At 42.2% G+C, this 15,206-nt stretch overlaps 1 protein-coding gene across 4 annotated transcripts in view; it reads left to right on the plus strand.

Moving 5' to 3' along the window:
• Positions 1–15,206, plus strand: part of LOC133512678 (IQ motif and SEC7 domain-containing protein 1-like) — a 143,197-nt gene that overhangs the window by 32,637 nt on the left and 95,354 nt on the right. For 3 of the 4 annotated variants that reach the window (XM_061842543.1, XM_061842551.1, XM_061842516.1), the window contains exons 2-3: positions 857–886; positions 14,524–14,631. In XM_061842543.1, coding sequence (XP_061698527.1) covers positions 857–886; positions 14,524–14,631 — 138 coding nt within the window. The remainder of the gene's footprint in view (positions 1–856; positions 887–14,523; positions 14,632–15,206) is intronic. The other variant, XM_061842519.1, reaches the window with a different exon arrangement.

Here is a 15,206-nt window from a genome sequence, read left to right on the forward strand (position 1 = left end):
TGAGTGCGCTACTGCCCTGTATGTCACTTCCTGCTTCTTCTCGAAAACAAATCCCTCGAGAGGATTTTCGTAGTGGGAGTTACAAAAAGCCATCAATTTTTACGTCAAAATCATGTTTTGTGGTGAAAAAACGGAGGTGTACATACCAGCTGCCACTTTTACATTAATAAGAGACTGCATTTTGGCAAACATGCAGGAAAATACAGCTGCTTTCGCACCGGTAAAATGAATATAAACACACGAACCTGCCAGTGTGGGCTTCTGGAAAAAAAACGTCACTTCCTGCCTCTCCTCCAAAATGCCTCAAGATGATTTTCATGGCAGGAGATACAAAAATGCATATACGACAACGTCATGAAAAAAATGGATGGGTCCATTCCGGCTGCCTTTTTTTTTCAATTTATTTTTTCATTAAAAACACAATACATACGTGTCGGTAGGACTTTAAAGAGGTAATCTTTCTGATTGTGCATTGATCTTTTTCAAAGTGGTTCTACCAATCGAATTCTGACTGGTTTAGTGAACCTGCTGATTGAAAACATTTGAAGGGGTGGTGGATCAACTTTGAAAGAGGAACAGTACTTTTGGGGGAGGGTTTGGGTAGGTTGTGGTAGTCGCGTGAAAAGCTTTCTCACTGAATCCAACCAAGAGGAAGTTGCAGATAAAAACATTACAGGGGAACTTTCGCCGATCTGAGGGAACTTTTTGCCGCACCCGTGAATGCACGTTGGGTTAAAACAAAAACAAAATACACCCCCCGATCCCATTTGTGATACTATGTATCTCTGTACTTGCATTCGTGTGTCATTTTGATTTCCACAGAAATCATGAAGCCTCTCTTCTGTTTCTCTTCCAGGTCTGATGGTGATGTCTCCAGAATGGTCAGGTAAAGTATGTCCAATCCCAATTTAATTAATTTTAAAATGGTAAATACATTTTAAATAAATTATGTCAGCATTATAAAATGTCACAAGGAAATATTTTATATTATTATTATTATTATATTTATACTTTATATTTGGTGACTGTAAATTCATGCTAATGTGAGTTTGAACGGTTGCCTTGTGATTGGCTGACAAGCAGTCCAGGATGTCCCGTTCACCAAAAGTCAACTGGGGAAGACATTAGCTCACATGACTCATAACAGGATAAACAAGAGAGATTCATGAAGGGAAGACAACTCTTTTTTTATTTTCCATCTGGTCGGTTTATTCTTTGTGGAAGCAATGCTGCATGGATTTCCTGCTTGTGTGCATGGCTAATGTTTTGCCTTTTTGTGTAACTGGACACTGTTGTATTGAGGAAATTAAATTAAAATGTTCCTTTTTTGGGGCTTTCTGATCTGAAATCATCAAAGGTTTGTAATCATGTTCTTATGACACTTCGGCAGCCGTTGTTTCTCTCAACCATGTAACTCGAAGAGGTAAGACATGAATGTTCTTTACCTGGAGGTGAATTCCCCAAGCAGAAAATACAACAAAGTCAGGAGTGTGTGCCCTTATTATTAATAGTATTTGTTAGGGTTTAGGTGACACGGTGGCATCACAGTTCTGAAGACCCGGGTTCAAACCCGAGCCCTGCCTGTCTGGACTTTGCATGTTCTCCCCGTGCCTGCGTGGGTTTCCTCCGGGCACTCCAGTTTCCTCCCACATCCCGAAAACAAGTTAATTTGACACTCTAAATTGCTCCGAGGTGTGATTGTGAGTGTGGCTGTTTGTCTCTGTGTGCCCTGCAATGGGCTGGCAACCAGTTCAGGGTGTACCCCGCCTCCTGCCCGTTGACACCTGGGATAGGCTCCAGCACTCCCCGTGACCCTCGTGAGGATAAGCGGCAAAGAAAATGGATGGATGGATGGATGATGGCAATGGGGAGTAAATGTCTTGCAGAGGAGAGCAATGACCTCAAATTAAAACCGATCAGTATATCGGTATAAAAGAGTACTTATTTTCCGATGGCCATCATATCAGTATAAAGTGTAGAATTTGTCAACATTGGGCCATTTGGGTCCTTACCTACCCTGCCCATTAGAAACGTGGAGGAAGTCCAGTGAGCCATCATTTTTGGGGAGGGTTAGTCAATCAGCATCTACACACTAGCAAGCTGTATTATGGTATTTAACAGCCACCCCCTTCAAAAAAAATAAATCTATCATATATAAATCCAGTTTTGCACAAATGATCATTATCAGATGCAAGTATCCTGTACAGTATCCATGAATCCACTCCACGACAGTCCTCCCGAGACAGCGCAAACCATCTGTGCATGTCTGCTTCTTTTGCCTGCTTTTCCACGACTTTGAGTATAAGCATTTTTGGATAAGGACCGTAGCGCGCTTAACAAGTGGAAATGCAGATGTTTTCAAATCGCTGCATTGTGAATTCATAAATATACACTTTTTTTTTTTGTTGTGAAATCACTGCAGCAGCCATGCGGTTCTTTGCACGCAGCAGACCTGTTGTCATGACATCCATCACCCTGCTCATACGCCACATTGTGCCACAAATCAGACCGCCCGGTTTAACATTTTGTGCATCAAATGCCTTGCTGGCTTTTCATTATGGTTAATAATGAAAAAAATCCACTCAACTTGGCACACGTGTCATAAATAAACCGTAATCCCCAAAGAGTTATCGTGCGCAGGTTTGGTTGAAGTTTGCGCGCGTAGGGGAGGCAGCCGTGGCTGATAATAGTGGATTATTCTCATGCACACTCTGCGGCTAATGATAGCGGAATAACAACAAGGCGATGTTTAATTGGTGCGCTGTTCAGTAATCAGGATGGATGGCTTCATTCAGATGTGATTAGAACCGAGGCGGGAGCGGCAGGCGGGCTCTCGACAGCCTCGCTGACCTGCTTGTATTGGATTGTTCTTCAGAGACGTCGGGTAATAAAGATGCTCTCATCTTTTTTCTTTTTCTTTTTTTTTTTTTTTAGTGGGTCACTCATAAAGTCAGAAGAGACAACAGATGACTATGACACTGATTACAAATGATCCGCTCTTAACATTTATACCTGTTTGCGTGTGCGTGACTTTTGAGTGGCAGCTTTGTTTGTGTGCGACAGCCGAGCAGATAATTACATTTTCCACTTGGTTGCGACGATTTATGCTTGATTGTTGCGCTTCCGAGCAGAACAAATTCATTTGAAATCCCGTGCTCACGCCGCATTGATAGTATTGAACATTACTTACTGTATGTAATCTAGAAAAACATAATCTTTTATACGTCCCTCTTTAAACTTCCTGCAGACAGTTGTGGAGCGAGACACTCGCCCCTAAACACTGATAGAGACCAGGGACGAAAATAAAGCCTTCGTTCTTGAGACTTAAATCCTTTTTCAGTCTCCCTCTAAAGAACTGAGAGCCAAACAAACAAAAATAACAGTCTGTTGCATTATTTGTAAAATTGTAGCAGGGTCGTACGAGAGATTTTGATTGATTGAGAAATTTGATAGTTGTGGAAGGATCTATGGAAGTAAATTAGTGCCACCAGAATTAGAATTTGAAATGTAAAGTGATCACATTTTCAATAGTTGCTACAGTTCACCATCTGGGCCACCAGGCAGGGTTACGTCAGAACCGAACAGCCAGCCAATCACAGTTACACTTTCTTGGTCACGTGACGACGTCACATGCTGTACTAAGAAAGCGTAACTGGATTGGCTGGCTGTATGGTTCTGACCTGAAGTAATCCTGCCTGGTGACACAGACGGTGAATTTTAGACACCAAATTGTAGCCAGTTGAATTTCAGGCAGCGAATTGGAGCAACTATTGAAAAGATGATCACTTTTTTTAAGAACAAAGGCGATGTTGAGAACTGTGGGAACTACAGAGGAATAAAGATGATGAGACACACAATGAAGTTATGGGAAAGAGTAATGGAGGCTAGACTCAGGAGAGAAGTAAGTATCTGCGAGCAACAGTATGGTTTCATGGCTAGAAAGAGTACCAAAGTTGCATTATTTGCCTTGAGGATTCTCGTGGAAAAGTAGAGAGAAGGTCAGAAGGAGCTACATTGTATCTCTGTAGAAAGCCAATGACAGAGTACCAAGACAGGAACTGTGGTACTGCTTGCGCAAGTCTGGTGTGGTGGAGAAATATGTTAGAATAGTACAGGACATGTATGAAGGTACCAGAACAGCGGTGAGATGTGCCGTTGCTGACTGCATCAGGGTTCTGCGCTGAGCCCCTTCCTGTTTGCGGTAGTAATGGATAGGCTGACGGACGAGGTTGGACTGGATTCCCATTGGAGCATGATGTTTGCAGATGATTTAGTGATCTGCAGACAAAGCAGGGAACAGGCGGAGGAACAGTTAGAAAGATGGAGGCACACACTGGAAAGGAGATGAATGAATATTAGCCATAGTAGAACAGAATATATGTGCGTGAATGAGAGGGACGGAGGAGGAAGAGTGAAGTTCCAGGGAGAAGAGATAGCGAAGGTGGACGACTTCAAATACTTGGGGTCAACAATACAGAGCAATGGAGAGTGTGGTAAGGAAGTGAAGAAACTGGTCCAAGCGGGGTGGAACAGTTGGCGGAAGGTGTCTGGTGTGTTATGTGACAGAAGAGTCTGCGCTAGGATGAAGGGCAAAATTTATAAAACAGTGGTGAGGCTGGCCATGATGTATGGATTAGAGACGGTGGCCTGAGGAAACAACAGGAAGCAGAAATGAAGATGCTGATGTTTTCGCTTGGTGTGAACAGGTTGGATAGGATTAGAAATGAGCTCAGGGTTTGGATGGTTTCAATGGTTTGGACATGTTCAAAGGTGAGAGAGGGAGTATGTTGGGAGAAGGGTGCTGAGGATGGAGCTACCAGGCAAAAGAGCGAGAGGAAGACCAAAGAAACTGTTGATGGATGTTGTGAGGGAGGACATGAGGACAGTGGGTGTTAAAGAGGAGGATGCACGAGATAGGCTTAAATGGAAAAAGATGACACGCTGTGGCGACCCCTAACGGGACAAGCCAAAAGGAAAAGAAAAAGATTGAAAATGTGATCACTTTACATTTCAAATTCAAATCCTGGTGGTACTAATTTCCTTCCATAAGGAACATATTTTTTTCTCTCCCCCAACAAGTTGGAATATTTTCTGAAAACACTAAAATGCATGCTAAAGCTTATCATTCTGCCAATAATTTAGATCACTTGACTTTGCAACCGTTGGCATAGTCCCGAAGCAGAAAAGAAATGTCCTTACTGTGACATTTGTGGTCATGTCCATGCCTACAGAGACCAGAGTGACTGTTTATGTATTTATTTCAATATTTGTTGTGTGTCGTCTTCCTGTGGCGTCACCTTACTTAGCGTTTGGTTGCCATATGCAGAGGTAGAAGATTGAGCCTTCGTGCGTATCTTGTTTTAGTCCCTTCCGACCCACCGGTATAGATTTCAGGTCTCTCTAATCAGGTATTATTCTGTAGACGCTATGCAGAGATTAAACAACACAACATATGAGTGTGAAGCAGAAAGAAAGAACAATCGAACTTTCTGGTGCTGGGACATCATTGTTGATTGAAAACAAGGACTGAGTGTTTCGCTCGGCTGGGCTGATGTCACAGTGATGTTGTTGTTTATTGAGGTCCTGAAGATTTCCTTGGTATAATGCAAGCATTTCAAATGAATTCGCACTAATGTATCCAACAGAGCCTCTCGGGCAAAGTCAGCTGGGAGAGGCTGCAATTCATTCGCAACCCTAACAAGAACCAGCATGATGGAAAATGGAGAGAGATGGATGGATGGATGGATGGATGGATGGAATCAGTGAACACACATCATGAAATTTCACTGAATTTGTCACTTGCAGGTCTTGAGTGCCCAAGTCCAATTTAGTCCCCTCATCTGATTTGAGATGATTGGTCGTAGCTACAGGCTGAGTGACCAGATGTGTTTGTTCTGTTTACTGCAGTTCCTGGTTTTAGTAGCTTTACACGTCAATTTTCTTCTCCCATTATCCTTACCTTAACGGCCTGTGACGCCAAGCATCTTTTTCAAGCAGATTCAAACTTTAACCAGTCCATTTTGGGTCAGAAATTCTAAATAATTTTTGTTTTTCAGTAGCAAAAGGGTTACTGGGACGAACCTCGGTGTTTGGCCATTCTAAGCCAGAGCCAAATTCTTTGTCACTCTGTGGAAAACAGAATAAGCTTCAAAAACCTTGGCTTGAAAGGCAAAAAAAAAAAAAACATCTGCGAAAATGGCAAATAAGTGGATCAGCAATGTCCTCCTCAGTGGCTGCAGCCCTAGTACAGTACGCGGTTTTGGAAACGCAGGTCTCACTGAAGTACGCTAGGCTATGTCAGTACTGTATAGAGGTGGGTAGGGGAGCCAGATATTAAAGTAGGAGTACTGGCAAAAAGTAAAAGTAAAAAGTAGTCCTTCAAATAATGACTTGAGTGAAAATGTACTCAAACAAACAAAAACATAAAACCTCACATACTTAGTATTCAGTATGAATGTCACGTATGATTAAAAAAAACATACAAATTCAGAAATTGCGCAACAATATTGCCTAATCTAAAACAAATAAAATCAAGTATTTGTAAAATAACATTAATGTAAATATAGCTGGAAGAAATGGTTCTATACTAGACTGTACAGAAGGAAGCATATTGATTCCACACCAAAAAAAAAGTTTAACTATTGCGTTATAATGTGAGACGTTTCATGATATACTGTAATATGATAAATTACATATTAGAATGTGTTAAATTACATTATAATGTGAGGTTTCACCTAGCATAATTTGCTTCACATTATAATGTGAAACTTTCACATTATAACATGATATTCTTTGTTATAATGTGATTCCTTTCACATTATGACATGAAGAGTAAAAACATGAAAACTGAATAAATTTGTTACAATGCGAAACAGATTGTTATAACATGAACCTTTTATCATTATGTTACATTATTCACATTATAATTTATCACATTCTAACATAAAAATATATGAACATGAAACGTATCCTGTTATAACGTGATAGTGAACTTTTTTTTGGGGGGGGTGTGGCAGCAATACACTTCCGTAATGTCGTTTCCATTTATTAAACAGCACAATAATGGTAGAAGCTACAAAAAAAGGTACAAGACTGAAGTGGATATAAAAAGTCTACACACCTCTGTTCCAATATTAGGGTTTTGTTCTGTAAAATAATTTTGTGCAAGATAAATCATATAAAAACTCTTTTCCACCGTTAATGTGATCTGGAATTTATACAACTCAACTAATTTTGTATCTTTTTGAGAAGTGAGGTGAAAGTAAACACCTGAAACGGACTCGAACGTGATTGACTTGAGCTTGAAGTTAAGGTTGCTGTCGTCTGAGCCAAGTTTTGCCTTTAACTGGTCTTTGACCTGGTAAAATGAATCTTAAATAAAATAAGTAGAAGTAAAGGATTCGCTCCTTCATATAACAGGCATGTGGCTCAGTTCAGACAATAAACATTGGAAATGATACTTGAATAAATGTCACAGAAGTAAACATAATGTTACTACCCGCCTGTGGTCGTACACACACTTTGAACACACAGATTTTGCATCACTTGCTGGTAGTTTTCTCAAATTTCTGCATCAGAACGTCATTCAACGAAAATGAGAGGAAAAAAGTCATCAGAGTAATTAATGCATGGCAGGAAACGACATCGAGCGCCTACCATTGTAACTGAGAGGAGGCATCAGGAGTTCTAAAATTAATAATTCATGATGCCAAAACGGCAGCAAATGCCGACAGCTGTGACATACTTAGTCACGATATAACATTCATCAAGTACTGTAGTAGGTGATTACAGCATGATCTGCACTAAAGAAACATTTCGGATTGCTCATCGGCTTGTGGAAGATTACCGAAACATCAAACTGCATGTTAAGCAATTCACACAAATGACTCTGTTCTGCGATTGGGTGGCGACCATCCCAGGGTCTGTCCCGCTTCTCGTCGGCTGCAATAGATACTTTTCATTGACGTCACGGCGACCACGTGTTTTTTGTTTACAGCGCCATTTTGGACGGCAAGATCGCGTCTAACATATCATGGCTAGGAAGCGATAAGTGTTTACTGTAATGTTTTAGCTACAGTTTTCGTTTGATCTTTTATCTTGAAAGTCCTTTGACAAATGAACATTGTAACCAGAAGTGATCGAGGCAATTGTGCTGGAGTGAGGAATAAAGAAAGAAGAAAGAAAGAAGCCACATGTGACATGTGATAAGGAAGTGAGCTAGAGAGGTAGGCGGGGGGGAAAAGCGAAATAAATACCACGCATGTTAAAAAATACAGTTGGACTCACGTCTACGTTATTCAATAACACAACAGCAAGATCATAACATTGTGTCAGAGTGATGGTAGTATAACTACGGACGTGGGGGGGGGGGTAAGCGAAAAACCACAACGGAGGTGTACGTTCGGTGTTCCAAGCCCGAGGATGGACTGGGACTCATCCAATTTACCAGATCCGTAGCGGAGATTCAAGCAACACGCTGAACTCATGTTCACGGGACCGCTTAAAAAACAAAGCTGAAGAGGAAAAGTGCAGTTCCCCCTGCTGTGGATCGGAGATAAAGGACGGGATGTCGGCAATACGTAGAGCTCGGCCGGAGACGAAGATAAGTTGCTGAAAACATATTGCGAAAAATTATCTGTTTTACCTCACTCCGAAAGCAAACCAACCAAAGCATACATGTATTTGCTAGATATGAGTTTTACAAGAAGGCGCAAGGTAACTGTGAGTCATGTGAGCACTTTGTGACAGAACTCAAGCTGTTGCTTAAAGACTGTAACTACACAAACAGCGATGACATGGTCAGAGACCGTATAGTTTTCGCTACCAACTCACCGAGCGTGCTCGGAAAGTTAATCAGCCAGGGGCCAGCGCTCACGCTTGAAAAAGCGATCGGCATCGCGCGCTCCCTCGAGTGAGCAAAAGTGCAGCTAAAGGCTATGGCTAGCGACAGCCACGAGGTTCATGTTATCCGCCGCAAACCTGGAATGCAAAGTTTCACTGCGGGTGCGAGGAGGCATATCGACACCCCAAAGGACTCCGTAAAGATACGTAACAAGTGTGGAGGATATCACAGTAAATTAGTTGAACGCCCAGCAAAAGGTAAACAATGGCTGAAGTGTCAGACCCCTTTTTTTCCTGTCTGTTCTTACAAGCATAAGCCACACAATGAAATACCATGATGAAAAGGCTGTAAGACGCTTATAAGCAAGCCAATATTCACAAAAAAGATCACTAAAAACGTGAGTTGTAATTGCAGTTTTGCCGTCCAATGGGTATCGTAAACAAAAGTCATGTAACTCATGATGTCAGTGGCTGCAGCTCGTCCACAATCCTGATGAGGACAAGTGAATATTGATGGGTGGATAATTGTGAATGTGTTTTACTATGCCAAAATGATGTTCCATTTCTTAAGTTTGGATAAGGACGTCATTCCTTTGAGAGAAACAAGAAGACGGCGTGCGCGATTGCGTGTTGACAGAAACATTCCTGGTTTGTGTCTGATGCTGGCACGGTGGAAACGGGGTCCGGTGAATGGAGATGAAAAATGTCACAGCTCATGATCACAAGACATAACTGCTCATGCAACATAAACGATCGGTCTCAAAGAGCACTCACCCCCCCCCCCTTTGTCACTTTGACATGAATACATAAACATAAAGATGGGTGGAACGGAGGATGTAAAAAAAAAAAAAAAAAAAAAGTGCAGTCGCAAATGAAGATTGCCGGTCTGGTGTGTTTGTGTCTGTTCAGCAGTTTACGTTGACTTCACAACTGCATCGAGTTCATTGATATTCATAATAAAGTGCCACGCCACAGGTTTGCAGCTAAACCCTTCCTGGAAGCAGAAATATCAGTTCATTGGGTCGTAGTTAGCGTTAAAGTTGTCATTTTACAGGTGAATAATGGTGCTGCCTGTACAAAATCGTATATATATATATATATATATATATATATTTTTATAGGCCAGCCAAGTGTTCTCACGGTTAAGCCATCCGAATTCAAACCGTGCAGCGCTGCAAATTAGCACGTTTTGTTATTTTCTTGATTTTTCTCGATTCAAATAAATAGGGGGATGCAAAAAAAATAACCGTGCTTTCAAAATCATGTTACTGGTGCATTGGCTTGTAATAAGGAGAGCAGTGTCTCTGCCGTTACCATAGCAACTCCTGATCAAATACTTCAATGGCCTTAATATTAATGGACCATCCAGTACTTCTCTCAAATTGTTTGTACCATCTTGAGTGTGAACATTGGGAGTTGTATGCGAGTCCCTACAAACCCACATTTTAACTGTTTGTTTACATGCAAACAAAATGACATCAAGTGTTTCCTCCCTGTGTGGGAGGGATTTTCACTCCCTTCCCGAGAGTGTTTCGCCTTTCATGCTTCGTTTATGACCCCGAGCGCCGGATTCTTTTAGCAGCCGGGATTGATCGAATGTGTGAAATGCGCCACAGGAAGAACACAACTTTGCGGGGAAGTTGTTTGTGTCACGAGAAACCACCCCTCGGCTCATTCTTATCGGTGCACGCCGAGCTTTTAGACTTGAAATTTTAAGCTAACGCTGTGCTGTGTGGAATTCTGGTGATATTCACGGTTAGTCTATTCAACTTTTTTAATCCATCTTTTTCCACCTTTTTAAGTTATTTGACCAACAAAATACCGTAATTCCCGGCCTACAGAGTGCACCCGGTTATAAGCCTCACCCAGTACATTTGTTAAGGAAATACCATTTGGTACATACATTCGCCGCAGCTGTGTAAAAGCCGCAAGTGCCCACATTGAAACATGAGATATTTACAAAGAAAGACGGTACACAAAGTTTAATGGTAGCTCCACCGCGCTAACACCGCACGAGCAAGGCTGGTTGGGGGGGGGGACATACCGGTAAAAATCACTGAGACATGGCAGTAACACGCTAGCGCAGTGCTCACAGGACCTGACCGATAAAAGTCACTTCCTTGGCACATATATTCCACCAGTCTCACTTACCTTTTCCGCTCGAGTGCCCCCTTGCGGGCGTTAGAAAAAAATGCACAAATTTGCCGCATCACCGCATAAACCGCAGAGTTGAAAGCGTGTGAAAAAATTATAGGCCAGAAATTCTGGTATTTATTAAAATATTATTGATTATATTTTTTATTTTTCAATTATTTTACATGTATTTATTTGATATAATATAATAATAATAATATATGTATAAAAATAATTGAAAATAATTAAAATATATTTTGCGTAATCTATTTATTTCATTAATATATATTTCATTCATAGATTTAATATTTATCAAAACACATTTGATAAGTTTATAGGAAAAGGCTGATCAAAATGTATTCGCCTCCGAAGGCTATTGTGTCCAGCGGGGGGGTGGGCTTAATTTAGACCCTTCAGAACCAACTCAGAGTGGGTTTTCAGTTATTCTATGAAAATGAAAATAGGAATTTGCATCCAGGGAGGCTGCAATTAGTAATCGAGTATTCAACTGACAATTCTATCAGATTGATCAAGTATTAGGATTAGACTGTCAATTTTATCGGCTTAATCGGAATCGGCTGATAATGGCCATTTTATGCTAATTGCCTTGTCGCAATTCGCCGATCCGATCGATGATGTCATTGATTTTTACCCCGCTGAAGACATTAACACTGCGTCGTCATCATGCACTGTCTGCGTATAAACTGAGGGAAGCCAAGCAGAGCGAGCAAAAAGCGTCGACCCTGCACGCTAGTCAGAAGAATTCTCCAAATTCTTGAAGAACACCACAGTGACTACACCAGACTGTAATTTACAGGAAGCGCAGACACTGGCCCGGCCCAACATGTAACAATTTGCATGATTGCTCAAAAAGCTAACTGCTAATGCTAACAAAAGCAAGTGTATGTGATGTTGATCTGTGTGCGATTTCCATAATACAATGTGGATTTTTATTTTTTTTTTAATTACCATTACCGTTAAATATTGTTGTCATTTCTGTGAACAATAGCGCTTGGAATTTATACCTTATTTAGCGTTGTAACATTTTTAACAGTTAACAGAGCATTAACTTAAAGGTCCACTGTCATGAAATGTATGATTTTTAGTTTATTAATGAAAAAACGACAGCCGGTATGGGCCCAGATGTTTTCTCACCACAAAACAGGATGTTGGCGTATACGTCTTTTTGTAACTCCTGCCATGGAAATCCTCTCGAGCGATTTGTTTTCGAGAAGAAACAGGAAGTGACGTACATGGCAGGACCGCCCTCAAGTGGACTCGTTTGTTTCCATGAGTTTGACTTCTGGGAAGGTAGCTTGTTGTTCCTTCATGTTAGCCAAAATGCCGGGTCGTCGTATTGCTGGACAACAATAGTTGGGGGGACATAATTGCCTCATAACGTAACAAAAGAACAGCATAAGTAAGTCAGGGGTGCTAAATGTGTCGATGTGTGAGTCAGATGGCTTCCGCGCAGCAGCCGCAGAAAGACAGCCTCTGTAGGCCTTGTGGATCGTCGCCGGCCTTGTAAACACGGCTTCGGCCAGGGTGGCTCATCCCCCCACCCCCCTGCGGAAGTGGATCGGACAGGGCAGGCGGTTCGGCTGCGGCGTCGTCGTTGCTTGCGGGCGGTGTATCACCACCGCGGGGAGGTGGTTTGGCAGGATGCGGTTTGGCTGTGATCCGCATATCATCTAGATATGGCTCGAAACGATAGGGTAATATTGCCTCAGTCACTTCACTCGGTTGTGAGATGTTCTCTTCTTTGAAAATAGCTTCCGTGTCAGAAGGGGCATGTTTGTCTCCCATAGTGGGTGACACAGCGTGTTTTCAATGGCGAATGTCCCAGTGTGATGTCACGGACAGAAGATGCAGTCAATATGGCGACCACTTGGATGTCGAATGAACTAACTCTCCGCTCATATTTATTTTTTCGTATAGACATTGAAGTGAATAATGTTATATGTATTTTTCATTACATAATCTATTTTAAAATGTTTATAGGGGGTCACTTGACCTTTAATGTAACTCATTAAGGCCTTTTTAAGCGCCTGCATCGGATCACGTGACAATATGCGTCACTTGATGCTCACATGGAAAAGAATTGCGTGGAGAACACCACAGAGATCATCTCTCATGATTGGTCCGTTTTACTCACATGCTACTTACTCAGCTTATACCACTGCTTCCTTGATCGATTTCACAATATAATTAACTACATCATCTGGTTAAGAGGGTAGAGGCCCTGTAGCTCAGTGGTTTAGAGCACTGGTTTGGTAAACCAGGGGTTGTGGGTTCGTATCCCACTGGGGCCTCCATTCCCTGAGAAGGGTTGCCTCAGGAAGGGCATCCGGCGTAAAAATTGTGCCAAACATATATATATGCGTTCATCTGAGATGACACGCTGTGGCGACCCCGAAAGGGACAAGCCGAAAGAAACTTGCTATCTGGTTAAGAGGGTCCATTTTTGTTGTTGTTGTTGTTGCTTTGTTCCGTGTTCCAGAAAGTACAAACGGCTGTTGGAATTGGTCATGAACTGCGGAGGAAACTCTACCCTGTGGTGTCCGAGCCAGTACCAGATGTAGTGACACCCTGGACTCGGAGGAGAGCTTCAGTACTTTCAAAACTGCGCATGGGATGCGTTCAAGCATAAAGGGAAACTGTGTGTGGGATAGCCGCAGTGATGTCAACGCGGTCGCCGCCTGCGCAAGTATAAAGAAGCCTTTTGTAATCATGGTGTTGGGATACTTCAAACTAATAAATAATCATTAAGAACTTGAATATTATATTTTCCTGGAGTGGAACACTCAGTTCTACATACAGAGAAAGCTACAGTGTTGGTTTCTCTGTGCTTTTGTCAGAGTCCCGAGTCTTTTCAAGTCACGGGGTTCAAGTCCAAGTGAGGTCACGAGTGATTGCTGTTCAAAACGAGTTGCAGGTTTTTAACGGATTCTCAACTGAGGTTTAAAGTCACCAAATTCATGACTTTATGTCTGGGGGCTGGCTAGGCCACACCAAAAACTTGATATGCTTCTTAAAGAGCCACTCCTTGGTTTTCCTGGCTGTGTGCTTTGGGTCATTGTCGTGTTGAAAGACCCAGCCATGACCCATCTTCAGTGCTCTGACTGAGGGAAAGAGGCAGTTCCCCAAAATCTCACAATACAAGGCCACGGTCATCCTCTCCTTAATACAGTGCAGTCGTCCTGTCCCGTGTGCAGAAAAACACCCCCAAAGCATGGTGCTACCAGGCACGGGGAGAACATGCAAACTCCACACAGGCGGGACCGGGATCGAACCCAGGACCTCAGAACTGTGAGGCCAATGCTTTCCAGCTGCGCCTCCGTGCCGCCAGACTCTATGCAATAGAGGATGAAAGATGCATTATTGACCTAATTTGTAAAATCTCAGAGGAAAAAAATGGTGATTGGTAGATGAGGCAGAGTCACGTTGTTTAGCATTTTATAGCTGCCTTTGCATGCCGACTGTTAAGCAGTTATGAGATAGCGGAACACTTTTTTTTTTTTTTATTTTTTTTTTTTTATCGTCCTACAGGAGACATGGCTCCCTGCCTGTCCAAGTTCCTGAGACTTCGGGGAGCATCGTGTCAACTGGCAGCAGAGGAGTCATCCCATGTCGCAAGTGGAAGTCTGCTTCCTTTGGGTACAGTAAGATCGTTCTTTCATGATCACAAGTTTGTCCTGTGGCAGTGGTTTTGAAAGTTGGGAGCCCCCGGGGAGGCGCGGTGTTACAACGGGGGCAATGTTCCCTCTACATTTTCATGTCTAAGATAGCACACTAAGACACTGAGCGCCCCCTTTGACCACTATGAGCAACATCAGCCATGTCATCCTTGAAGTTACTAATTAAAAGAACCAGATTTTAGCATTTACAGTGAAGAAAATAAGTATTTGAACACCCTGCTGTATTGTAAGTTCTCCCACTTAGAAATCATGGATGGGGTCTGGAATTTTCATCGTAGGTGCATGTCCACTGTGAGAGAGATCATCTAAAAAGAAAAATAATAATAATACATGTAGTCCACAACTTGGAGGAAACAGAGGACAGGGGGGTGGATGGTGGTGGGGGATGCACAGGGCTACCAGGAACTACCACAAACACTTTTCATTATAAAGTTACACCCAGCTGTCGTTCATGTTTTTGTCAATTCTCAAGGAATGATGTTTGCAAGCAGGGGAGCTGAAAATTTCATAATCAAAAAGGGGGAGGTGCAAAAA

Source organism: Syngnathoides biaculeatus, chromosome 2 (assembly GCF_019802595.1).
Source record: "Syngnathoides biaculeatus isolate LvHL_M chromosome 2, ASM1980259v1, whole genome shotgun sequence".
Classification (NCBI taxonomy): Eukaryota; Metazoa; Chordata; class Actinopteri; order Syngnathiformes; family Syngnathidae; genus Syngnathoides; species Syngnathoides biaculeatus.